This window comes from Kogia breviceps, chromosome 19 (genome assembly GCF_026419965.1).
Source record: "Kogia breviceps isolate mKogBre1 chromosome 19, mKogBre1 haplotype 1, whole genome shotgun sequence".
Classification (NCBI taxonomy): Eukaryota; Metazoa; Chordata; class Mammalia; order Artiodactyla; family Physeteridae; genus Kogia; species Kogia breviceps.
This window is the reverse complement of record NC_081328.1, coordinates 49,977,404-49,995,046: the sequence shown is the minus strand read 5'-3', so window position 1 is coordinate 49,995,046 and position 17,643 is coordinate 49,977,404. Positions and strand designations below refer to the sequence as shown.

The following is a 17,643-nucleotide window of genomic DNA, read 5'->3' as shown; positions in this document are numbered from 1 at the left end:
GGGAGGAAGGCGATATTGTGGGACATCTCATGGTCCGTGCCACAAGAACCCTATGAGGTCATAGCCATGGCTAATATTGGGCCAACCTTGCCAGGTGCTCGCATATATCTTCTCACTTGACCATCAACTAGGAGGTTAGAGTGACAAGCTAGTTAAGTGGTGGGGCTGGGATTTGAACCCACATCTAACTCTAAGAGCCAGAACACTTAACTCCGACTCTACATAGCCTCCCCTGTTATGACGCCTTGGATAGAGGCAGAGAGAAGCTCTGGATTAAGCTGGGCTACGGGTCCAAGCCCTGGCTGAGACATCTGTGCCCGCTGCCAGGTGTGGGGAGAGGGGCGAGGAGTCGTCCTCATTTGATGCCAAACGAGCTGGCTGCCAGGATGCCCGGGGTGCTGGGCAAAGAAGCGAGCACAGACGGTGTCTGCTTGTACCAGAAAATACTGTTAAGAAACTGCCCCAAGAGAACGAGAGGTTATGAGGACTGGGGAGAGAACAGTTGTATCTCTAGCTCAGGAGCTTCCGGGATAGCCAGGAGCAACGCTGTACAGCAAGAGACCTCAAAGCAGCTGCTTCCAAAAAAGGACATCTTTGCTCTGGTCTCTGCGACCCAGGGAAGGCAGAGGTGGCCGGATGAAGAAAGGAATGACAGCAGCATCCTAGGACAAATGCCATCTAGAGTTCAGGGGACCAGGTGGCGAGAAGCGGAGGAGGGAGGAGGGTATGAGCCTCATAGGCTTGTTGTGGCACAGACCGTGAGATGTCCCATATGTCACATCCTTAGGGGAGCGGCAGCCGGGATCAGGAAGAGGGTTTTTGTGAATGTTGTGGTGAGGAGGCTTGTCTTCTCCTGGGTCCCCGGAGCTGGAGGCTAAGGCTTAGATGCTGCTGTTTTAGGAGAGCCTGTCCCAGGGAGCAGGAGTGAGGGACGGGAGAGAGGCTGCTTGTCCGGACGCGGGGCAAACCCAGCCTTGCTGTTGGAGGAAACATTCCAGACATCAGAAGTGCTTCTGGGGGAGCTAAGGTGGACTTTTCAAACTGCAACTTGGCTCTGGTTGTTTTTGGTTTTGTTTTTGTTTTCTCCTCAGGTTTACTGAGGTGTAATTGACAAAGAGAAATTGTATGCATTTAAGGTGTACAACATGATGGCTTGATAAACATTCATATTGTGAAACGAGTGCCACAATCAAGCTAATTAACACATCCACCACCTCCGTTATCATGTGTGTGTGGTGAGAACATTTAAGATTGACTCTCTTAGCAAATTTCAAGTATACAATATAAGTTTATTAACTATAATCACCTTGCTGGACATTAAATCCCTGAATTTATTTATCTTAAAACTGAAAGTTTGTCCCCTTTGACCCATATGTCCCCATCCCCCCTGCCCAGCCCTTGACACACACCATTCTACCGTTTCTATGAGTTTGACTCTCTTCAATTCTGCATATTAGTGAGATCATGCAGTACTTGTCTTTTTTTTAACTCAGAGAGTCTTGATTAGCCTTTTAAATGAAGCAGAATAACATAGAAACAATAGAATAAAAGGATATCAGAGGACTTTATATGTATTAAGAGTAATTATTGTTTTGTAAAACTTTTAAGTTTTCATACATAAATACACACACGTGTATGATTAGGTGAAAAAAAAGTTGCTCAACAGTGCAGGTAACGTGAACCCATTTGTGCATGTATGTGTGTGTTTTAAAGAAAATGTACATCTTATAATGCATAAAAGATCTGAGGAAGGCACGCAAGAAACTGTTAATAATAGCTGCTCTGGTAATGGGATCGGGAAGTTGAATGGGGGCTTTGGAGACATTTTCTAAACACTTTACGTCCTTGATTTGATTTTTTTCTAGGGCCATAATGCAGTTTTATAATAAGTAGTCCTTTTAAAATTTTGGTGTGATTACTGATATTATTTGGCTTTGAATCTACCATTTTATTAGTTGGTTTCTTTTTTTTTTTTTTAACCTGTTCTATGTTGCTTTTCTGCTCATTTCTTATCTTTTTACATTGATATATTTTTAAAAATCCACCTTCCTTTAGCTAATTGTACTCTCATATTCTTTTGGTTCTGATCTTCTTAATATTTTTATACTCTAGGCTACCCTAAAGGTTATAACACCCATCTTTGACTTATCAAAGTCTAAGCCAATACTTTTACGTTTCATGGGGTTATAAAAGAACTTTAAAATGTTTTACTTCTATCCGACCCCAACTTATATGTTTTATGGTATTTTAATACTCTCCAAATATTTTATACGCCACGATATATTATTATTATTGTTGTTGTTATTGTTGCTACTGTTGTTTTGCAAAGTCAATATTCATTTACATTTACCCACATTTACCCTTTGTATTGTTCTGTGTTCCTTCTTACCTCTCTGAGATTCCATTTGGAATCATTGTCTGTCTCCAGAAGAAACCAACTTAGTCTGGGACTGCTGTTTGTGATTTTCTAAAAATGTCTCAGAGGATATATTCATTATGTACAAATTCTAGCTTGTCCTCTGCCTTCTGTCATTTCTGTTGAGAACTCAGTGTAGGTCTGATTGTTCCTTTAAAGGTAATTTCTTTTTTGTGTTTTCCTTTGCCTACTTTTTTTTTTTTTTTGGCGGTACGCAGGCCTCTCACTGCCGTGGCCTCTCCCGTTGCGGAGCACAGGCTCCGGACGCGCAGGCGCAGTGGCCACGGCTCACGGGCCCAGCCTCTCCGCGGCACGTGGGATCTTCCCGGACCGGGGCACGAACCGGCGTCCCCTGCATCGGCAGGCGGACTCTCGACCACTGCGCCGCCAGGGAAGCCCCCTTTGCCTACTTTTAAGGCTTCCGTTTGGTTTTCAGAAGTTTTACTATGATAAGCCTCAGTGTGATCTTTTGCTGGTTTGTTTGTTTTGTTTTGTTTTTATCCTACATGGAGTTTGTAGATCTCTTTGGATCCGTGATTTGATCTTTTACTAATTTTAGAAAATTCTCAGCTACTCTCTCTTTAAATGTTGCTTCTGCCCCAGTCTCTCTCCTGTACTTCTGGGACTCCATTTACACAGACTAATTAAATCTTCATTGTATCCCCTTGTCTCCAACATTCTTTTCTGCAGTTTCTATCCTTTAGTTTCTCTATGCTTCATTCTGGATGTTTTCTTTTGTTCTTTCAGTAAGTGAAGTTTCTCTTCAGCTGTGTTTAATCTGCTGTTAAATCCATCCATTTAGTCTTTAGTTTCTGCCACTGTGTTTTGTTTTTTTTTTCCATTTGGTTTCAAATTTTATCTTCTATTTCCTAGACTATATTCAGCATATTTATCTTAAAGTCTGTGCCTGGTAACTCCAGCATATAGATCTCCTATGAATCTGTTTTTATTGTCGTGTCTCTTGGATGTTGATCATATAGTCTTGTCTCTTTATGTACGTGATTTTTTTTAAAAAATCAAGGTATTTAAATTTTTTAATTTAAAAATCTATTTTAATGCTTTATTGGGGAAAACTGACATGCAATACACTAAACTTGTTTAAAGTGTATAATTTTATGGCTTTCGACTTAGGTGAAACCCTCACCACAATCATGAGAGAGAATAGATCCACCACCCCTGAAATTTCCTTCTTCCCTCTGGCATCTCTTCCTCCCATCTCTCCTCTCCTCCTCATCTCCAGGCAACCAGTGACCTGCTTTCTGTCACTATGGATTAGTTTTCATTTTCTATTAATATAATTTTATATAAACGGAATCATATGGTATATACTCAGTTTTGTCTGGATTTTCTCACTGAGTATAATTATTTTGAGATTCCTTCACCCTATTGCCTGTAACGATAGTTCATTCCTTTTTATTGCTGAGTAGTATTCCATTGCTTGGATGGACTACACTTTATTTATCCATTCACCTGTGAGTGGACATTTGGGTTGTTTCCAGTATTTGGCTATTACAAAGAAAGCTGTTGTGAACATTCACGTACAAATCTTTGTACACACGTGTGCTTTCATTCCTGTGGGTAAATACCTAGGAGTGGAATGGCCGGGTCATATTGTGGAACTATGTTTAACGTTTTAAGAAAAGTGGTTTTGCCGTTTTACAATCCTGCCAGCAATGTGTGAGAGTTCCAGTTCCTTTACAAATTCATCAATACTTTGCATGGTCAGTCTTTCTAATTTTAGCCGTTTAACAGGTGTGCAGTATTATCTTATTGTGGGTTTAATTTGTAATTCTCTAATGACTAAGGATGTTGAAGATGTTTTTGTATGTTTATTTGTCTTCCGTTTATCTTTTTGGTGAAATACCTACAAAAATGTTGCCCATTTAAAAGATTGGGTTGTTTATTTCCTTATTATCGAGTGGTTAGAGTTCTTTACATAGTCTGGATATAGGTTCTTTAACAAATAGATGCTTTGCAAAAATTTTCTCCCAGGCTGTGGCTTGTCTTTCTCTTAACAGCATCTTTCAACGAGCAAAAGTTTTTAATTTTAATGAAGTCCAGTGTTTTCTTGTATGGATCGTGCTTTTGGTGTATCCAAGAAATCTTTGTCTAACCCCAGGTCACAAAGATTTTTCTCCTATGAGTTTTATAGTTTTAGGTTCACATTTAAGTCTGTGATCCATTTTGAATTAACTTTTATATATGATATGAAGTATGGGTTGAAGTCCTTTCTTTTTTCCCTTCCCTTTCCTTTTTTTTTTTTTTTTTTTGCATATAGAGTGATTCATGACTGTTTGTTGAAAAGATTATCCTTCCTCTACTGAAGTGTCTTTGCATCTTTGTCAGAATTCAATTGACCCTACATGTGTAGGTCTATTTCTGGACTCTTCTGTTCTGTTGATCTGTCTCTCTCGATGCCAGTATCACACTGTCTTGATTACTGTAGCTTTACAATAAGTCTTGAAATCAGGTAATATAAGTCTGCCCAATTTCTTCTTCTTTTTCAAAGTTATTTTGTCTCTTCTAGGTCCTTGCATTTCCAAATGAGTTTTAGAAATAGCTTGTCAATTCCTATTTTAAAAAGCCTGCTGGGATTTTGATTGGGATTTTATTGGTTCCTTTTTTTCTTTTCTTTTCTATTTCTTTTTGAGAAAAACTACCTCTAGGTAGTTCTGGAAAGTGAATATGAAAAACTGTAGAAATAATTTGAGGTCAAGGATGATGCTCTCTTCTTCCAGAGAGGATTTGCTTTCATTCTTGGATTACAGCTGGGGCCCTAGCAATCCCAGATCACCTCAACCAATGATAGTGATTGAGACAATTTTAAAAGGATTCAGCCCCTGCAAGAGCTGCTCTAGTTCTGGTCCACCCTTTCTTCCAGGATGTAACTCCTCAGAGTTCCGACCCAAAGTGTGGATTTCCATCAGGGCTCCCCATCTTTGGCAGGCCCCGAACTCTGACTTTTGTCTCCCAGGTCTGCTTAACTGCCTAGATGCTACCCCTGGAATCAGCAGGTGCCCCCAGGAGGAAAACCAACCCCAACACTGGCCTCAGCAATCTCTTTTCCTCCTTCTCCCGGGTCTTGGCCTTGTAATTCTTCATTCTTTGTTAGATTTTTCAGCGCCTTCATAGATGTTTTTTACATTTTCCCGTTTTTCCTGGTCATTCTCAGAGGCAGGGCTGATCTGCATTACCCAAAGTGGAAGGCCTCCTTGTGAAAAATGTATAGTTTGAGTTTCAAAATGTGAATTGTTAACAATTACTCTGATGTCCATTGATAATATTCTTCAGGAGCTGTGGTTTATAAAGTAAACCTGGGCCGGAGCTCCTGGTGGTCTGATCTCATGCTGGCTGGCGGGACGTGGGGGACCATGAGTTCTTTTCCTCTGACCCATTGGCCTGCTGGCAACTAATCCTCCCTGAAGAGAGCCCCACGCCCCACCCTTCTCCGTGATCTCGAAGCTACTTTCCCCTCCCTCTCTTCTGCAAGCCTCAGAAAAGCTCTAAAAAATAGAACCCAGCAGCCGATCCCATGCTTATTCCTGTCAAGGTCCTACACTGACCGCGGCTCCCAGCTCAGGGCCCTGGCCGTAGGGTCAGATGGGTGCCCAGACGCTGAGGTGTTATCTATTCACCTGTGCTCTATGCCTCCTCAGAGGTTCTTGGAGGTCATCAGGGATTCAGGGGAGGCCAAGTAGCTCCAGCTGGATACAATTAAATGTTGGTCTCTATAGGAGACCTTTGGAAAGAAAACAGGTCCATGGCTAAAAATAGTCCGGAGGCCTCTGGTCTAATCCAACCTCTGTAACTCATAGATAAAGAAATTGAGGACCAGAGAGGGCAGGGGCCTCCTCAGGGTCACACAGCTGGTTAGGGGCCGACCTGAAACTGGCCCCATGTTTTCCGAATTCCTGACCAGGGGTGTCTCTTCAGCTGGCTCTGCCGTCTGAGGTTGGAGCAAGGCTCCCATCCCCTCCTCCTCTTCCAGGGGAAGGAGAAGTTCCTGAGCATCCTGAACAAGTACATGGAGATCCACGGCACCGTGTACTACGAGAGCCAGCGGCCCCCCGAAGTCCCGGCCTTCGTGAAGAACCACGGCCTCTTGCCGCAGCCTGAGTTCCAGCAGCTGCTGCGCAAGGCCAAAGTGAGCCCCACCCCGTCCTCCATCCTCACCCCAGTCCGGCCATAGATGTCCAGGAGGTGCCCATACGTGCCTGCCATGCCTGCCACCATCACTTGTGGCCCCCTCTACGTGTGGACATGCCCAGCACACTCTACTGCCCTGAGCCTCGTGTCTGGGCCTCTTAGCGGCTGGTCAGAGCTGGGGGCAGAGATGGGGGTGCCCGTCAGGCGGGGGAGGCCCCACAGTGGAAGGGACCTGAGTGGGGCTCAGTGATGGTGAAGAGGAGTTGGGCTGCCCACCTGCCCCGCCCCCCTTAACACCAGTCCAGCCCAGCTGACTCCTGGACCTGGCTTTCAGAGCCACTGAGAGGGTGGAAGGGCAGGCTGGTGGCAAAGGGACTGGAAGCAGCCTGGCTGGAGTTCCATCGGGCCATTAGTTCTGACGAACTGCTTCTGGAACTCCCTGAGCTGTGTCCCTGGAGCGTGATCCTGCTGTTGGGCCCTGAAGTGTCAGCTAAGGCTGGAGGGTCTCTAGCCAGCTGCCAGGTCCTTTCCTGTTCTCACCGTAACTTATTTCTTCAGGCCTCTTGGGGGGGGTGTGTGTGTGTGTGTGTGTGTGTGTGTGTGTGTGTGTGTGTGTGTGTGTGTGTGTGTGTGTGTGTGTGTGTGTGTGTGTGTGTGTGTGTGTGTGTGTGTGTGTGTGTGTGTGTGTGTGTGTGTGTGTGTGTGTGTGTGTGTGTGTGTGTGTGTGTCGAAGTGGAGAGAGGGTATCTTTGTGCAGTGAGCAACCTGAACAACCCTACATGGCAACCCCAGATTCAGAATCATTTATTGAGCACCTTTCAGGGGCCAACCCTATGAGCACTCCTAGTACAAGTCAGGTACTGAATGAATGTTTCTTGGGTGAATGAGTAAAGGTCCTTTGAGGTCAGCTGTAGGAGTGGCTTGAAGCCTTCTAAGCTTGGGAACCCTTGTTCTTTTCCCCTCCAGAATCATAGCCTTTAGAGCAGGAGGAGGCCATTGATAGGACCTAACTAGACGTCCTGATTTCACAATGGCTGAGGCACACAGCTGCTCTGGGCTCTCTGCTGCCTCCTGCGAATGTCCCAACCCCAGCCTCGCTCCCAGCTTCCTGGGGCTCCTGGGCTGTGATACCCAACCTTCCCTGACCATCGCGCCACCTCGGTTCTGCAGCTCTTCATAGGGTTTGGCTTCCCCTACGAGGGCCCCGCCCCGCTGGAGGCCATCGCCAATGGCTGTGTCTTCCTGCAGTCCCGCTTCAGCCCGCCCCACAGCTCGCTCAACCATGAGTTCTTCCGGGGCAAACCCACCTCCAGAGAGGTGAGTGGGCAGGGCCTGGTCCCACATCGGGAGGGTCTGAGACGGGACCCGTGCAGTTCCTGGAAGTGGGGGGAGACTGAGACATGGGGTGAAGGGAGAGATGGGACGGATGGGTGGGGGGGCTCCTGCTCTTCACGCAGCCCAGCAGAGAGAGAAGCCTCCCGTCTCTGTGCCCTGGCTAGGTGTTCTCCCAGCACCCCTATGCGGAGAACTTCATTGGCAAGCCCCACGTGTGGACCGTCGACTACAACAACTCAGAAGAGCTTGAAGCAGCCATCAAGGCCATCATGAGGACCCAGGTGAGACTCGGGTCCGGTCAGGACCACCACTATCTTAAACTTTGGGTCTCTGCTATAATTAGAAAAAGCTGCTCCTCTTGGTGAATTCAGACTTGCAGGCCTGGGTTGGCAACTTGGATGCGTGTGTGTGTGTTGAGGGAGTGGGGGAAAAGCCTGCCTCTGTGCTGTGAGCAACGTGCGCAGCCGTACACGGCAGCCCTGGATCCAGAATCATTTATCGCGTGTCTCTGGGGGCTGGGTCCTGCGAGCGCTCCTAGCACAGGTTAAGCGCTGAGTAAATGTTTTCAGGATGAATGCGTGAAGGTTCTTTGAACTCTGTCGTCCCTGTGGTCTGTTAGCGGCCCACCTCAGACTACGACGTGCATACAGATCACCTGGGGGTCTTGTTAAAGCGCAGGTTTAGAGTCAGCAAGTTGGGTGGGGCCGAAGCCCTGCATTTCAAACCAGGTCTGGGTGGTGCCATCTTTGCGTAGCAAGTGGGTAGAGCGTTCTGCGTTTCCTCCAGCAAGTGTGTCAGTGTCTGTGGGTGTGGGCGGAGGGCAAGGAGGGGCTTGTGCAGCCCCCCTCCTCGATGGGCACCTCTGGGGCTTCTGACCCCCACCCTGGACCCCCTGTGCGTGTGCGCGCTCGCGGTCCCTCCGTGCTGAGAAGCGGTCAGGCTGTGTGAGCACGCGGAGGGGCGGCTCTGCTCTCCGTGATCCCCCTGGACCCATTTCTTGCTGTAGTTTGGACGCCAGGCTGAGCAAAAACCCCACTCCTGTCAGCTCCCCTTCTCTGCCCATCACCGAGGTCACCGAGTGTGCCCTCCCCGGCGGGGGGCTGGGGGTGGTTTTGCTGCTCTGGGCGGACTGGTGGCGGAATCAGAGCATTAGGCTGCTGGGGCAGGGCCCACCACAAGGGAGAGCCCTGCCCAGGAGGGCACACAGCTGTCTGGGGAGCTGGGGACACTGCCGGGCTCGGGGCAGAGGCCAGCGTGCATTGATGCCCCATACGGTCTTAAGGGCTTAGCTTTGGGTCCAGAGCCCTGCCTGGTTGTCCTGACCGTGAGGCGGGGTTGCATAGGTTTTTAAATTGTTTTTTGGCCGTGCAATGCAACTTGCAGTATTTTAGTTTCCTGATCAGGGATTGAATCCAGGCCCCGGCAGTGAGACTGCCAAGTCCTAACCACTGGACTGCCAGTTTTTTGTTTCTAATTTTACTTATTTATTTATTTGGTTGCACCAGGTCTTAGTTGCGGCAGGCGGGGTCCTTAGTTGCGGCTCACCGACTCCTTAGTTGTGGCATGCGAACTCTTAGTTGCGGCACGTGGGATCTAGTTCCCTGACCAGAGACTGAGCCCGGGCCCCCTGCACTGGGAGCTCAGAGTCTTAACTGCTGTGCCACCAGGGAAGTCCCTGCATTTTTTTTTCTTTTTAACACCCTCCTGCATCCCATGGATCAGTCCCTCCCATTCAGCACTCCCAGCCTTAGCCCACCCCCTCAGCAAATGACCCCAGAAAATCCCTGCCCGCTCCCTTCCTCTACCCACCCCACCCTCGTCCTTCCCTCCTGTCTGGGTGTGAGTGTTTCTCTGGTGAAAGTACCAAGGAAACTGCTGTGTCACAGCCTAGGTGCATCTCTGGTTGTGGCAGATGTGGCCAGGTTGACCCGCGAAGTGGCTGAACCCCTGGACCTCCACCAGTGGTGCAGGGAGGGCCCTCCGCCCCCTCTTAAGCGTCAGCTTAAACAAATCCTCCTCTGCTGGAAGTTCCTCCAGGTCCGGGACTGAGATTGGGTTCTTCCCGGAGCTGACCCCAGGCAGGGGTTTGAGCACAAGTAGTTTATTTGGGGGGTGATCCCAGGAAGGAGGGTCGTGGGGTGCCAGTGAGTCAGGGTGTGTTATCAGGAAGGTTACCGCTGCCTCCAGGCGCCCGGTGCTCGGTGCCGGCGGGGACCTCCGAGAGGTGGGGTACTCGCATCCCGGATCATCCTGAGAAATGAGGGAACCGGGCTGCTTTTCCCACAACTCCATCCGTCGCTGGCTGAGGCTGAACCGGGTTGGGGGGCGGGTGTCAGCTCTCAACACTGGGCTGTGCAAGCCCCCCAGCCCCTGACAGACGGTATCAACCCCCTGGGACTTCCAGCCCAGGGGTGCAGGGGCGGGGTGAGAAGGGGACCAGGGAGGCTTTGGTCCACCCCCAGGCCTCAGGTCTGGCTCCCTTGTGACAGTGAGCAGGACCCCAGCCCTGTGGACATAGCTCTCCGGCCATGTTCCCAGCCGCAGACCTAGACAGGGGTGTACGTTGGGGGGCGTCTGTGCGTGTGAGCGTGTTCCTCTAGCCACGTGTTATTTCTGGTTGGACACACAAGAAATTGATAACAGTGCCTGCCCTGGGGAGGGGGCTGGGCGTCTGGGGTCGGAGGAGAACTTGCTTTGCCTTGTTTTCTCTTGATTTTGTATAACATGAACACCTGCTTAATTGTTAGTTAATTAAAAATCAGTAACAGAAGGGTCCAGGAACCAAGGTACTGCAAATTCGTCAGGCTGACTTGCAACTGGACCCCAAAGCAGCCCGTGCCCCACCCCCCCGCCTTTAGCCATCCCACCCCCACCCTGACTCTTGGGCAGTCAACCCTTTACCCAAGAATTGCCTGGGAGGTGTTTAAAATGCAGCTTCGTGCGCCTATCCCCAGCTTCTGATTTAAAAGGACCGGTGCGGCGCTGGAGTTCGCGTTTTAAACAGGCACCGTGGTGGGTAACTCACTGACTTAGGGGCAGCTGTCAGGAGCTGAGAGAGCGAATGAGGCCAGCATCAGGGGACACAGCTTCTGCAGGTCACGGGGCCTCTTGTGGGGTGAGGGAGGAGGAGCGGGTGAGAGAGACCTGAGGCACCAGCCCAGCTGTCCCCCACCCAACAAGCAGCGAGGAGGCTCCAGGCGGGGGTGGGCTTGCCCTCCGTCTCGGGTGAGGCCGTTCGAGGTGAGAGGAAGGAGGTTGGGGAGGGATGCCAGCACCTGCCCCCGCCGCCTCCCCCACTCGTTATCACAGGCCAGCAATCCCCGCAGGACCAGCACCTGCCGTTCTGTGCAGACGGATCATCGTGCACACCTGTAATTAGACCTAACGGGGGTAATTTCCAGGCAGGCTGGCTCCTCCGGTGGGAGATTCACGGCAGGTGGGGCGTGGCTGCTGCGAAGGGTCCCCTCCCTCGCACGGGTGGAGGGGGGCTTAGAATCACCACGTGAGGGGCTTCAAACCACGCGGGGGATAGATAACTCGGTGGTTGCCGCCAGGAGCAGGCAGAGTGATATTTGCGGGGGAAATCTCTTCTCTGGGGGGTTTATTTATAACCAGGACTGGAAGTCTTGGACCCGAGGCGACTGGGGACCCCCTGGGGCAGCAGCTGGCAGCCGGGGCCTCGGTGGCCATGAGCTGGGGTTGGGATTGGCTGTGTGGAGCTCAGGGCTGGAAAGGCTGTGCTGGTTGATGGGCTGTGAAGTGGTGGCTGGATGTGGACCTGGGGATTCTATGGGACCCCGGAAGTGCCCCAAGGATTAAGGACACCTGCTCACAGCGCAGGTGAAGTCAGAACCGGGGCAAGGTCAGATGGGTGGGGCCTTGTCCCGAGAATCAGTCCTGGTGGCAGCTGCTGCTTCCCCGAGACCCTCCTCAGCTTGAAGTCGGGGATGTCCCCTGGGCCAGAGGGCCCGGCATGGGCCTCCAGCCCTTCGAGGTGGGGTCTACGGGAGGCAGGACCCCGCGCAGCCTGATTGGGTTCTGACACACCCGTCTCTGATGAGGAGAAAGGACTTGGGCAGACCAGCAAGATTTCACTACCTGGGCTGAAACTGCCTGATTTCTGGAGCTGCTGGCAGGGAAACCGCCCTAACGGGAGGCGGCTGGGCTGGGTACGGTGCCAACACACGTGTTGGGGAATGGGGGGTGGGGTCAAAGGCTAAAACAGACCTTCCTCTGAGTCTGAGATGGACCATCTCCCACGTCACTGCGATCTCGCCTCCCGCCCACCTGGCCGACAGTTTCCTCCAAGGAGGCCGTGTGCTGGGCCACCGAGGGCTGCCGTAAACAGGGAGGGGGCGACCAGGTAAGAAGAGTGGAGAGGAGGTGGGGGTACCCGCGCTGGGGAGGCGGCCTCCTCATCACCTCTTCCGTCCCCCTTGCTCCCTGCGCCCCAGCTACCAGATGCATCTGGTCCCGTCGGCCCCAGCGTGCGCTGCTCGATAACTCTGATATTTAGACTGATGGTGTCCCTTTGGGGGCACCTAGTTCATGTAGCTCCCGGGTGCCTGGTCTGGGCAGGAAGCTTTACAAACGTCATCTCATTCCATCAGGCTGGGAGATGCCCTGTGTTGCTTTGCGTGAAACTTCCACATCTCGGGCCGAACGAGCTGGGGATGCTTTTTCATTCCATGACTAGTTCCTCAGTGACTCCTGTGTACCAGGCACTGTGCCAGGCACCAGGGTTTCAATGGTGAACAAGTCGTGGTCCCACAGCCCTTGGGGCTTATGACCTGAGGGAGACAAGGGATAAAGCAGAAATTATGACACAGGCACTAATTCTTGACTGGGGAAGTCTGGGGTGTGTGCAAAGGAAAGTGGTCCTTTAACAGGACGGGGTGGGGGGGGGAGTGGAGCTCTGGGTCTGCTTCCTGGAGGAGGTGACATCTAAGAGGGGAGGGTGCATCCGGTGGTTGGCTGGGGAAGAGCAGCCATCACAGCTGAGGAGGGGATGGAATGCTGAGCTTTACGGAAAGAGGAGAAGCTCAGTGGAACTGGGACGGGGGCCAGGGAGGGATGATGAGCTATCGTGAGCCCCCCCCCCCCCCCGAGGGCCCCTGAAGGGTGCACCGGGGAGCGGGGCATCTGCGTGGATAGGGTGGTCGGCTCCCTGGGTGCAGGCCGTGAGAGCCCCCAGATCTCTGTTCCCAGGGCCGAGCGGCCAGGTCTGGGGAGGCCCAGGGCTTCTCCCGCCCCATGTGCCTGCCTGTCTCTCGCACAGGTGGACCCCTACCTGCCCTACGAGTACACGTGTGAGGGGATGCTGGAGCGGGTCCATGCCTACATCCAGCACCAGGTAGGGGGGTCCCCCCCACTCTCTGTCTCCAGGGGCCGAGCTGGCTCGTGTCTGAGGACCCACCACTGCCCAGCGTGCAGCGTGCTTTAACCTCCAGGCCCTTCTCCAGTCTGTTTCCTTTCCTGCGGGGTTGGAGATGGGCGGGGCCAAGCAGTACTGCTCAGAGCCCAGGCCTGGGGCGCCCCTGCTCTGGGCCCCCAGCTCGAGTCCCAACCCCCATATCACAGCACAGAAATGCAAAGATTCATTTTTCATTTTTATTACACAGTTGTTTAGAAGTTTAGTAACGAGTGAGTGGGGAATACGGAAGACCCTCCCCTTGCAACCCCTACCCACGGGATGAGTTGGGAGGGAGGTATCCCGTTTTCCCTCTTGACACTGCTTTCCTCTGGGCAGGACTTCTGCGCGGCCCCAGGCCCTGCCCCCCCAGGGGCCCGAGCCCCGGAGAGCCCCTTCTTCCTGGCCCCCAACGCCACTCACCTCAAGTGGGCCCGCAACGCCAGCTTGGCCCCCGGGGCCTGGCCCCCAGCGCACTCCCTCCGGGCCTGGCTGGCCGCCGCTGGGAGGGCCTGCACGGACGCCTGCCTGGACCACGGGCTGATCTGCGAGCCCTCCTTCTTCCCCTTCCTCAACAGCCAGGACGCCTTCCAGACGTGAGTGAGCCCCGGCCCGGCTGACCTCAGCTGTAGCTCCTTGGCTCCCGTGGCCGCCTTGCCCCCGGCCCTGCCAGCAGTGGGGGCGTGCAGTGCTTTCCAGTGACTCAGGAAGGATCCAGAAAGGGACCTTCCGGGCAGGTATCCACAGCACAGCTGCCCACTCTTGGCAAAGCCTCTGCCCCAAACCACCAGGGGAAGCTCGCTGCCCAGTCCCTGACCTCCTCATCCCTCCCTCAGCCCCCTGCCCAGCCTGTCTGGGCATCTTCTAGGGCCAGGCCACAGACGCTGCCCCGGGTCCCTCCTGATGGGTGAGCCTGGGGCCCCCGCCCCCCTGCCCACTCTCCTCTCTCAGCGGCGGGGAGAAGGAGCTGCAGCCCAGCGTTTGTCCTGGCGCCTCCCAGAGACACCTCCCTGGGTCTGGAATGGGACGGGCCGGGGAGACGGAGGGGGCAGTGCCAGGCTGGGGCAGCCCCCGGCCCGCACGCTGAGTGAACACCTCCGTTGGTGCCCACCCAGGCTGCGGGTGCCCTGTGATGGCACCGAGTCGGAGATGAACCACCTGTACCCGGCCTTTGCCCAGCCGGGCCAGGAGTGCTTCCTGCAGAAGGAGCCTCTGCTCTTCAGCTGCGCCGGCTCCAGCACCAAGTACCGCCGGCTCTGCCCCTGCCGAGACTTCCGCAAGGGCCAGGTGGCCTTGTGCCAGGACTGTCTGTGAGGGCGCCCACCCCGCCGGCCCTCCCCGCCGCAGGAGAAAGCAGCAGCAGATTCTGAGCTCCAGCGACCCGCCCTACCCCCGCCCCCCCTACACCCCCAGGCTGGAGCCTCCTCTCTTGGCCGAGCCGATAGGCGTGCAGGTCTGGGGAGGGAGGCAAGTCTGCCGAGTGCCTGGCGCCCGCCCTAGGCAGGCTCCTTGCTCTCACGCGTTGTGGCCAAGCAGCTGGGGGTTGGTTAGAGGGTCCCACTGGCCCAGGAGCAGGTGGGCGGAGGCCCCTTGCTTTGGGCAAGCCCAGACCTGGACCAGATGGAGTAAGGGCCTTTGTCCCTCTTGGGCCCAAGGATGGGGCCTCTGGGCGTACGAGAGAGGAAGCAGGTGACGCTTGCCCAGTGGCCCACTGGAGGGCCCACAGCGTGGGGAGTGGAGCGTGAGGGGTCAGCCTTGTCCCTGTGGAATTGTTTGGGGTGTGGACAGAAAGGGCCGGGGACTGGGGAAAGGCCAGGCTCGGGGACCCTGTTCAGGCCTCCTCCTTAGCCCCACCCCTCCTGTTTTCCCCAATTCCCCCTCCTTTCCGCACTTGGGCGCCACAGTTAGTGTCGCAGGGACCACGTAGACCCTGCGTTGAATTGTTTCCCTCTTGCTTATTCCAACTTTCTTCACCTTGGGCACTTCCTGAAACCTATCCCAGCATGACTGCGATTCCAGACCGTGGATTTGTTTCCAAAGCCTCAGTCCCCACCCCAGCCTCTGAGAACAGGCTCTAGAATCTACCCTGCCCCCCCACCTCCTAAGCCTCTTTTGTAGGCTTGGGATGAAGCTTCAGCCCCATGGCACACGTGGCCCAGTTCCTGGATGCCCAGGCCTGCTCCCCCCACGTAGCCACCCCTGCCCCATCAATGCTGCGTCCGTGTCCCTAACCTCCAGCTTCCTCCAGCCTCAAACCGCCTCTGGATCCAGCCGTCCATCCGTGTGGCATGCCTTCCCCTTCGCCCTGAGTGCTGCCTGAGGAAACAGATCAGGCTGTCAGAAACACTGCCACCCCACCCCCGTTTTTAATCCCACTCCCTTCCAGGCAAGCCGCCCCACCCACCTAGGCCTGCCCCTCCTCCCTTCCAGGGAGGCAGCCGCAGGGCCCTGAGTCTAGAGGGCGGGGCCTGAAGGTGGATACCTCCCATCAGAGAGCCCTCTCGGCCTGGGCAGCTCCTGTGGCCACAGAAACTCAACAGTCACCAGGGACCTGACCTGTCGGGGGAAAGCAATAGAGATACTCTTTTCTCTCTCTCTCTCTTTTTTTTTTTTAAAAGATTTCTTGAAATAATAAATATTTTATTGGGATGTGAGGTGCAGAGGAGGAGCTGTGCCATTTCTCGTCTTTTCCTGGGATGCCCAGGCCTGGAGGAGTGAGGGGGTGTGAACACCCTGTGGGTCGGGGGGTGAATATCTGGGGCCCCCGGGCCCCTCCTCCACATTGTCACTCCATCTAGGACGTTGGTGCTGTGTCAGGCTGCCTAAAGGAAGTCCCTGCGGGCCCCAGAAGTCCACGGCCCCTCCCGCCACTCCGGCACTGTGAGTCCAGGGACCCTGCTTGACCAGCAGGGCTGGATCCAGTTCTGTTCACCTGGGGCCTCTGCTGGCTGTGGTTGCCGTGAGGTCAGAGAACATAAATGCATTTGATGAGAGCCTGAGCCAGGTGGTGATGAGAAGACTAACTAGGGGAGGGAGATCAAGATCGCAGAGGAGGGACTTCCCCGGTGGCGCAGTGGTTAAGAATCCACCTGCTAATGCAGGGGACACGGGTTCGAGCCCTGGTCCGGGAAGTTCCCACATGCCGCAGAGCAACTAAGCCCGTGAGCCACAACTACTGAGCTTGTGCTCTAGAGCCCGCGAGCCACGACTACTGAGCCTGCGTGCCACAACCGCTGAAGCCCGTGCGCCTAGAGCCCGTGCTCCGCAAGAGAAGTCACTGCAATGAAAAGCCTGCACGCCACAACGAAGAGTAGCCCCCGCTCACCACAATGAGAGAAAGACCCAATGCAGCCAAAATTTTTTAAAAAAAAGATGGAGTAGAAGGACACAGAGCTCACCTCCCCCCCCACAAACATCAAAAATTCATCTATAAGTGGAACAGTTCTCCCAGAAAGCCAACTGAAAACTGGCAGAAGATCTTTCACAACCAAAGCTGTAAGAAAGATCTCTTTGTAACCAGGTAGGATAGAAGAAAAAAAAGCAGGATGGAAACTGGGCCCCTGGGAGGGAGCTCTGAAAGAGGAAAGGTTCCCTCGTCTTGGGATCCCCCTTCGCCATTTGGGAGGCCCGCTGGGGCAGACAGGGAGCTGGAGTGGCCTGGACTTTGCTCGGGAGGTGTGTGTGGGTGCTGACTTGCTGCCAGGCAGGGTAGAGAGAGACCAGCACCGACAGCTGCCACGTCCCCACACTTCTCAGCCCCAAACATGCTCCTGCCAGTATGCATAGTGGCTGGGGCTTCAGGGGACAGACCCAGGGAGCAGACTTGATTTAGCTGTGTGGAAACTGCCCAAAGGGCCTGGAATATGGTCTGGGCACCATTGTTAACACGTGCAAGATGGGGCGCGACTCTGCCATGTAAGATCCCTGCTGTCAGCGTGCTCAGGTGAGGCGTGGTGGCTACGGTGGCCATGGGCTCTGTTGAGTGCATACGCTGCGGGGGCAGGGCTGACGTCTGAGCCTATGATCAGCACTCCCTCAGCAGGGGCAGGTCCAGCAGCAGCCGACTTTGTTGGTAGGCACACTAGGTGGCGGGCAGCATCACAGAATTGCATGTGTCCCCCCGCGGGCAACCCCTGGGGAGGAATACCCAAGGGTTCTTTTCCCAGTGGGAGTGCTCCAGTCCCACCTAACCTCACACTGCAGCTTAGAGCCGGATCTGGGAGCTTCTACTCCAACAGCTGGGGAGCAGACCCTGCCCCCAACATAGCTGTGACAACCACAGAGCAAAGAGGAGGACCCACCCAACACCCAGGGCAGTGTCTGGTCACCACAACAC

The 17,643-nt window shown here is 53.6% G+C and overlaps 1 protein-coding gene across 1 annotated transcript in view; it reads left to right on the top strand.

The window, feature by feature from the left end:
• Positions 1–15,970, top strand: part of MGAT5B (alpha-1,6-mannosylglycoprotein 6-beta-N-acetylglucosaminyltransferase B) — a 68,765-nt gene extending 52,795 nt beyond the window's left edge. Inside the window, exons 12-17 of the mRNA XM_059048821.2 lie at positions 6,405–6,560; positions 7,733–7,879; positions 8,062–8,178; positions 13,176–13,250; positions 13,647–13,903; positions 14,423–15,970. Of these exons, the coding sequence (XP_058904804.1) occupies positions 6,405–6,560; positions 7,733–7,879; positions 8,062–8,178; positions 13,176–13,250; positions 13,647–13,903; positions 14,423–14,621 (951 nt within the window). The 3' untranslated portion in view covers positions 14,622–15,970. The remainder of the gene's footprint in view (positions 1–6,404; positions 6,561–7,732; positions 7,880–8,061; positions 8,179–13,175; positions 13,251–13,646; positions 13,904–14,422) is intronic.
• The last annotated feature ends 1,673 nt before the right edge of the window (positions 15,971–17,643 follow it).